Consider the following 8527-nt stretch of genomic DNA (forward strand, 5'->3'; position numbering starts at 1 on the left):
GAGATGCCGCCCCCTTTGAATCGGCGCCCCGAGCAGCTGCCCGTATTGCCCGTGCCTAAAACCGCTACTGGTTGGAAGGTTATATGGTTGAAACCCGAACATCTGGAACCCAGAGATGGCCAAACATGTCTGTTACTCAACAGTAAAGTCAATTTAGAATGTTGGAAGGAGTTTTAAACATCTAAGATTCCCACACTCCAGCTTTTCCCAATAAAGAAGATTGCATAACAGATTTGTAGTGCATGTTAAGACAGACAGTGTGTACACACCTTCACACACAGTCACACATGGAGGACAGCATGGAAATCTGGAGCAAAACCTGGAGCCATTTCACTTGTATTGATACTACAACGCAATAGTGTAGAGTCTGCAGGAAAATAGTTCCATATAGAACCACTTCCACAACAAACCTATAGACCCCTGAGAGAACCTTCTCTAAAACAGAGCGGATCAATACTGACAGAAGAAACCACATCAGCTCCTCAAAGACCTGGTCTACCAGCAACTCACCCGTTTTTTCTAAGTTTTGAATTTTTCTCTGCAAAATCTTGTGTTTGAATCAATACACTCATGTTCGGGTTATTGTGAGCAGAGAGGACCAAAAGTTCAGTTGTGTTTCTGTTAAATGAAAGCACAACAACGTTATATGGTGATGATGGTGTATTTATCTAGTTCAGGGGTCGGCAACCTTTAACAGTAAAAGAGCCATTTGTGCTCGTTTTCTACTGATCAAAACCTAGAAGGAGCTGCATGGTCTCACTTTAGCCTTTAAGACATTTGGATTCTTTTTTTAATAATACATATGATTTATGTTTTTGCAACAAACAAAAGCAAACAGACAAAAAGAATGTAGCATCTCTCAAAATGTGATTTTTCATAACCAGTGCTGTGCTCATTTACTTTTAACTCCCCAGAGCTCCGTATATCACACAGACTAGTGATGCAGAGGGATAGATGGGCTGGTTTTACAGAGTGAAGATGTTGTTTGAAGGTCTACAGTGTGAACCAGGTGTAATAGATCATTATCAAGAGCTGAATGTGCATTTTCTGAGCCAAGATTTCGAGTGAACGCGCCGCAGTATACAGTATATTGTTTTCTAACTAGCTGCAGGGGATTATCAATCAATCAACTTCATGCTGTGTCTCCTGTACAGAACGCGTTCAACTTGACAAGACGTCATTAATCTTTAAAGTTCCACTCAATCATCTTTTGATCTACTGTTCCTAATGGTCTTTTAATTATTAGGACTCTGTTTTGAGCCAAAACCAAAAAACTTGTGTCGTTTTCTAGGTTATGGTTCTTGCAGGGCTGCACGGTGGCGCAGTGGTTAGCGCTCTCGCCTCACAGCGAGAAGGCCCCGGTTCGACTCCCGGCTGGGACCTTTCTGTGTGGAGTTTGCATGTTCTCCCCGTGCATGCGTGGGTTTTCACCGGGGACTCCGGCTTCCTCCCACCGTCCAAAAACATGCTTCATAGGTTAATTGGTGACTCTAAATTGCCCCTAGGTGTGAATGTGAGAGTGAATGGGTGTGTGATTGAGGCCCTGTGACAGACTGGAGACCTGTCCAGGGTGTACCCCGCCTTCACCCATCAGTAGCCGGGATAGGCTCCGGCACCCCCGCGACCCCGAAAGGGAAGAAGCGGTCAAGAAAATGGATGGATGGGTGGTTCTTGCAGAACGCCAAGACTTAAGTAATATTCACCTCTGGGTAGAACCTTTGATGTGGAGCAACCCCGCCCCCCTTCCCGTCCTTTTGCTCTGAGCTCGGAGCATAAAGTACATTTTCTGTCACAAATAAGCTCTTTTTAAAACAGAATTTTTTGTCTGTTTTTTTTCTGATTTTCATCTGAGTTGTACAGAAGCCGAAGTCGACCTGCCTTACTTTCTTTTTTTTTTTTTGGATCGTTTTCTTGCAATAACGAGATAATATGTCGTTATCACGAGAAAACAAGGTTTGCTTTCTCACGATAACGAGATAATCAATAATGAAGCGTCCCTTCATCTGTTTTAAGTCTCTTTATTTTGTGGTTACCAAGACAAACAGCAAAAGAACACTCCACAAAAGTGTTTTTTTTTTAGTTTATTTTCTTCTATTATTTTATTAGTGGGTCTCCTCAAACCCCTTCAATCCGTCTCATCCACCACCCCTCCTCCCTTTATTCCCCCCAAACCTCCGAACAGGCTGATTGACAGATCACAGCGCCGACAAGAATCTGCGCACGATGCGTTCAATGAACTCCGGACATTAGATGCCCCAAGAAGCCACTCAACCCGCTACTATGCTTTTGTCCTTTTTATACAATCCTCAGGGAAACAAAGAAGTTTTTCAGAAAACATGTCGACACTATTTAATCAATCGATTATATATGGATCAGTGCTGATGTTCTAATAAATCAAAAATAGACTAAAAACAACGTTTGTGGAGTGTTTTCAATGCGGTGAAGTCTCTGAAAGGAAAAGGGGGACGGTTCATTCTCTGTTCTTGATTAACTCGTTATGACGAGAAAACCAGCTTTGTTTTCTCATTATAACGAGATAGTGGATCTCGTTATGACGAGAAAACGATAAAAAAAAGAAAAGTAAGGCAGGCCGTTATCGGCTTCCATAGTGTTAGTCTTTAATCGTTTGTTTTTCTATGAAAGTTTAAGAGACAAAAATGAGAAATTGTCTACAAATCGTGTAAAACACACACAAAAGCACATTTTATATATATAAGATGTTATATATAACCTGACTACTTAATGCGGGTTATTTTTAGAACTGAGAGACAATTTTATTCATCAAGTAATAATAGTTAAAGAGTACAAGATAACAGGTGAAAAACTTCTACAAGTTTGAATGTAACCTACAATTTATTATTTAGAACTTATAAGATTAGACAAAAATGAGCCATCTATTTTTTGAAAGAAAGAGCCGCAGCGAAACCGCGCTGGGCTTTACCAAAGTGACAGTAGGAACGCTCAAAAAAGGAGCTGTGGAATAAAGATGTAAAGCGTTAATTACCTGTACCGAGCTGTCAAGGTGATTATCTCCAGGATGTGTTACAGCACGTCATCAAGATGAACCTAAAGAAAGAGAAAAAGCAAAGAATAAATACCAAACAGCAGAACAGCAGAACAGAAAAAACGGTCTGAAATGGGGTTTGATGCTGAAGTGAAGCAACTTGTGATTCAAAAGAATTAAAAACATTAACAGGGAAAAGCCATAAATGAGCTGCAGACAGTTGGAACCAGCAGCAGGGACTCCACACTTAAACTATCTGATCCTCCCTAAGATTCAAACATTGTTTTTAGACAACTGACCAGATTTTAAGTTGTTTTAACTTTTCTTTGCTCGACAAGTTTTTCTCTAAATTCCTCATCTTTAAAACACTTTTATCTGTCTTCCAGAAGTAGGCGCTCCCTCGTGGCAGCACCCCCTTCCCTCGTCCGGGGAAAGCATGGAGCTCTCCCTCCTGGAGCGCTGGCCCCCAGTCACGGCGAGCAGGCGTGGGACGTAGGGCTATCAGCGGGACTGGGAAATGGCACTCGAGGAGGAGTCCCGCGGCGAGGGAGCAATGAGAAACTTTAGTGTCACGTGTTTTAAAAACACCTGTTTAGACCTTTTAGATTAATTATCGGGTATATCTGTTCAAGAAAATGTCTCATATTCACAACCTTAGTTCAAAGTGTCACTCCGATGACCCAGCATTCTAGCAGCACTTAAACGCATCACTCACACATGAATCTTGGAGACGTGTAAAGAGTCTCAAATCAGATTTGTATGCAAATGTGGTTTTGTGTGAGCGAAACAAGCGTTCGTCTGTTCTTTGTAAAGGTTTGTATTTGTAGTAAGTTTTAAGCTGCTGTACTTTCATGTTGTCCATGTGTAAATTATTTTTTTGTATTTTCAAATATTTGTACGTTAATACACAATTAAAAAGAACACACAGTTACGCAAAAAACATTTTGAATGAGTTACAATTCAAGAATTCCACACAGATTTCTCCGTATGTTAAGAACTAAAATCTAGAGATAATAAAATTATTTTTAGGATGAGTCTAAATCCTTTTGCTCCAAATGCTTGACAACAGAAACATTAGATTTAAGACTAAATCTATTTTTGGTTGAATTTTTAAATGTTTTTTTTACAGTTCAACAAATGTTGATAAGTTAGAATGACATTCATTGTCATTATTTTGAAAAAGAACATGTAGATTTATGTTCTAAGAATAAGTGTTATTTTAGTATTTTTTTCACAAGTTGTTATTAAGAGGAACCAACTAATGCCAAGATCAAATTCTTATTTTGCTCTAAAATAAGTCATTTCCACTCATCACTTCATTTTCTTTATCACAAATGAAATACAAAAACTACAATTCGGTTCTCCAAATTCTAAAAAAAAAATTAAAAAACACATTTGTTTCTAAATACTTATTATTGGGCTGGAAAACGTTCAATTGGAAATAATTCTATGTAAAGGTTATTTTTTTTTTTTAGCTTATTTTTCCTTTTTGAATGCCTCCTCGTTTTGATATTTTATTATAAGATTTCTCGTTAAGTAAGACCAGATCATTTTACTTTGTAGCGGTGTTCTTCTCCAGATTATTGTCTTGTTTTGGCTGTGTGGAGCAGATGGAACTGTTCTTAGACTGCAAAGGTGATCTGAGGGGAACAACTACTTGGAATTGTCTTAACTGATTTACAGATAAACTTTCCTAATTGTCAAAGAATCAACTTCTGCTGGTTCTCCTTTGAAGTTCAAGCCCCAGATTCTTCCTCACGTTTGACTGACAGGTGTGAGAACAATCAGACTGCATGTGCGTGACTGAACACGAGGTAACAGTTTGTCGCTCGCGGGTAAATCTGTGGACTCTTGCCAAATGTGAAGCTTAGAAAAAGATTGATGTGATGAGAGGGTTTGTCCCCAGTTTTGTATTTGTATTTATTTATTTAGTAGGGACGGATATAACAACATAGACATACAGCAAAGCAGCAGTCCAATGCCCATATCATCATGCTTGTAGCAGGAGCTAATTTGCAGCATTTGTCCCCAGATGGGCTTTTTATACAATAAAATAATCGTCCTAAGACTGAAAATGAAGTGACTGGTTACAAAATTGTTTAAAAACAGAGACTTGTTAAGAAGATAAATATATACATATATGTATATACGTACACACACATATACATATACATGTGTGCATACATACACCCAAGCAAAGCTCACTCACACATGTGTGCAACGCTGCTGCTGGTACAGCCAGGACTTTGTCTGTTTTTTAAAAAGACTGAAGCTGGTCATAGATTTCAAATCAGCAGGAAGTGAATTCCAGAGTCCTGTTCCCTTCACAGAGAGAGCAGACTGAGCAAAAGAGGTTTTGCGAAAGGGAACATTGCAGTTTCCACTTGAGGCTGCTCTAGTGGGTCTGCTGGAACTCTCTAGTTTATAAATTAAAGTGCTTAAGGGTTTAGGTGCTAATTCGTTAACACATTTAAAAATAATTTTTAAAAGATTGAAATGGATAAAATTTGAGAATGTTAAAATGTTGTGTTTTAATAAAATATGGCAGTGATGGAATTCAATTGGTTTCCAATCTAAAATCTTTAAAGCTCAATTGTAAAGTCTCTCCACAGGTTTGAGTGTGGTTTGGTGTGTTTGTGACCATACAGTAAATCCGTAAGACAGGTGGGAAAAGATCATTGAGTTTAGAAAGATCCAAGCGCATTCGGAAGTCAGACATTTTCTAATGAGTTTGAATCAAGTGATGTTTTGCCTGATAATTTTACATGTTTTCTTGATATGGCTTTTGAAGTTTAAGTTGGAATCTAAGATTACTCCAATATATTTTTCTTCTGGCACTTGATCAATCTGTTTCCCATTTACAAAAACATGCAAGGAGTTAGTTGCAGCTTTTTTTATGGAGAAACAGATGCACTTTGATTTTTTAGTATTGAGTGTCAGACAAGATTCCCCCAACCAGGTGGATATATTTTTTAAGCCATTGGTTAGCTTTTGGCTGACTGTACAACAGTTTTTACCGGAAGCATGGACTACTGTGTCATCAGCATACATCTGTATGTTAAGGTCGTGACAGACTTCTGGAAGACTGTTGATGTATAAGCTGAAAAGAATAGGGCCAAGAATGGTGCCCTGTGGGATTCCAGTTTCTATTTCATGAAGTGTAGATTTGCAATTACTGATGATAACACATTGTTCCTGTTTTTGCAGATAAGATTTAAACCAAGACACAGAACCAAGAACCAAGACTCGTTTTGAAAAATGAAAAGATGAAAGTCTTGAAAGAAGGATATTGTGGTTTACGGTATCAAATGCCTTTTTCAAGTCAAGAAATACCGCCCCTACAATATTTCCTTTATCCAGTGATTGTTTAATCTGTTCTAATAGAAAGCAAGTGGCTGTTTCAGTTGAGTGGTTAGGTCTAAAGCCAAACTGAAGAGGATGTAAAAGATTTTTATCTTCCAGATAGTTTAGGAGTTGCTCAGAAAATATTTTCTCAAGGACTTTGGACATAACCGGTAAAAGGCTTATGGGCCTGTAGTTGGAAACTTCTTGAGTGTCTCCCGATTTAAAAATTGGTTTCACAAGGGCAGTTTTCCAGTCATCTGGGAATTGACCACTTCGGATGGAGAGATTTATTATGTGTGTGAGAGGTTTTCCTGCTGGCACTCTGGCTCACCTTCTGCTCCATGTACAGCTTCTCCTTCCGCCGCATGTAGAGCCAAACCAGCGTCGGCAGGAGGACGTTCAAGACCATCGAAAACACCAGAAGATTACGAAAGGCCAAAGCGTCAGTTTCTGAAGAGATCCGAAAAAACAGACAAAAGCTTTCAGTTCAGAAATGAACTAATTATTTACTTAATTGTGACACAGTGATGTTTTCTTATTCCTTTAGTGGGAATGGTAAATGATGATCTTCTGAGTGGTCGTGATTCTTTCAAGATACAAAAGTTGTCTGATTTAAAAAAAAAAAAAAAACCTTACCATTAAAAAGAAAAAAAATGTTTAAGCTATAAATATTTACACTTATAAAATAATAGTAAAAATGAATATGTTGATAAAACGATCATCATTATTATTCATTTCTATAAAATGAATACTTTTTTACACCTTTATTTTTTACATAGATTTTTTTCTACCAAAACCTTACAAAAAAACCCCAAAAACTTTAGATATGCTCCTCGATAATGTGTAGATTTCATCAGGTGAAAGGTAAGTGTGGATCAATTTACCAGATAAGAAAAGATTTTCAACTTTAGGTTCTATTCTGCAAAAACAGGCCCTTTAAAAACAGATCTATTTCTAATAAAAGTTTAATTTACCTTCTTTGATGCAGGTATATTCTTCTGCTGAAAGATAGAGCAGATGGTTTCTGTTTATTTATTGGTTTATTCTCCTTATTTTACAGACACACGATCCTCAGTTATGTGAAATAAACACAACACAGTCAGTTCAGATCAAAAATATGCCAATGGGGTAAGAAAAACAGTCTTATGGAGAATCTGATCCTCTTCTGATCTTCTCTCAAAGCCTTCCCAGTGGACTTCTCATTATGATGATGCTGTTTTGAGACTAAATCAAAGCCTTTTTGTTTTCTATGACATAGTTTCTGCAGAGCAGCAGGAGTTGATCAGAAATTCTCCTATGAGCTGTGGGCGAGAGCATAGGTGCAGAGCAAGCCCACCCCACTTCCCATTATCCATCTGATTACGTAATCTCCTGCTAGCTTACAGCCCCTCACACCCCCAACCTAACAACACAAAATGATGAGCAATACTGGAACTATCCAGTTGAATAGTTTAGATCCAGATTCCAGCTCAGACAAGGAAAGACGTTCATGGATCTATTGGTCTGTAAGAGGATGATCAGGATGGAGCTCGTGTCATGATGATTGTAGCACTCCCACAAGCTTTTTCCAACTGCATTTTTTATCTGCTCCTGATTCAATAAAGACATACTCAGAAATGCAATTTTAGGGCTAATTTTATCTTCATATATGTCCTCCATCAGAAAAATGTTACCAAAACATGTTAAAAGACTCAAAGTTAGGCAACATTTCTAGAAAGAAGTTTGTTTTTAGTTTTCTTATGATGGATTTTTTGCAGTGTAATATTTTTCCAACCCAGAAACATAAGGATATAATTTAAAAGTCGAGATTTTTTTACCTCATTTATCATTTAGATTCAGATTTTCCTGGAGTCTGTTGATTTTTTTTCCACATTAATTATTACAATTTTAGATTTTTTATTAGGATTAAATATTACATTATTTTATTGTGTTTAAAGTGTATCAGAGAGTGACAGTTTCCTCACAGATTTCCACAAATATTTTTCATTTGAAAAATAATTGATGTTCACTGGTGAAACGCTGAACGACAATTGTACGGAAATCAAACTGCAGCAACAGGTTTAGAGTAAACTCAGATCAAAAACGCTGAAGGGAGAAATATGTGGCAGCTCTTCAGCCTCTGAGGAGTTATAATTTCTTCATTTAGCTACTGATCCGGCATCCGTCCTCTCATCCTCT

At 37.8% G+C, this 8527-nt stretch overlaps 1 protein-coding gene and 1 long non-coding RNA gene across 4 annotated transcripts in view; one reads left to right on the plus strand and one right to left on the minus strand.

Moving 5' to 3' along the window:
* LOC112146700 overlaps positions 1 to 3944 on the plus strand; it is a 5194-nt gene extending 1250 nt beyond the window's left edge. Inside the window, exon 2 of the long non-coding RNA XR_002919302.2 lies at positions 3391 to 3944. This is a non-coding gene — a long non-coding RNA (uncharacterized LOC112146700). The remainder of the gene's footprint in view (positions 1 to 3390) is intronic.
* LOC112146694 overlaps positions 1 to 8527 on the minus strand; it is a 50494-nt gene that overhangs the window by 5381 nt on the left and 36586 nt on the right. Inside the window, exons 10-12 of one of the 3 annotated variants that reach the window (XM_024272658.2) lie at positions 7324 to 7350; positions 6681 to 6799; positions 3005 to 3066 (exon numbers count right to left, since the gene is read on the minus strand). In XM_024272658.2, coding sequence (XP_024128426.1) covers positions 3043 to 3066; positions 6681 to 6799; positions 7324 to 7350 — 170 coding nt within the window. In that variant the 3' untranslated portion in view covers positions 3005 to 3042. Of the gene's footprint in view, positions 1 to 3004; positions 3067 to 6272; positions 6800 to 7323; positions 7351 to 8527 lie in introns of those variants that run through there. The other 2 variants (XM_024272659.2, XM_036213372.1) reach the window with 2 other exon arrangements.

Source organism: Oryzias melastigma, linkage group LG8 (genome assembly GCF_002922805.2).
Source record: "Oryzias melastigma strain HK-1 linkage group LG8, ASM292280v2, whole genome shotgun sequence".
Lineage (NCBI taxonomy): Eukaryota > Metazoa > Chordata > Actinopteri > Beloniformes > Adrianichthyidae > Oryzias > Oryzias melastigma.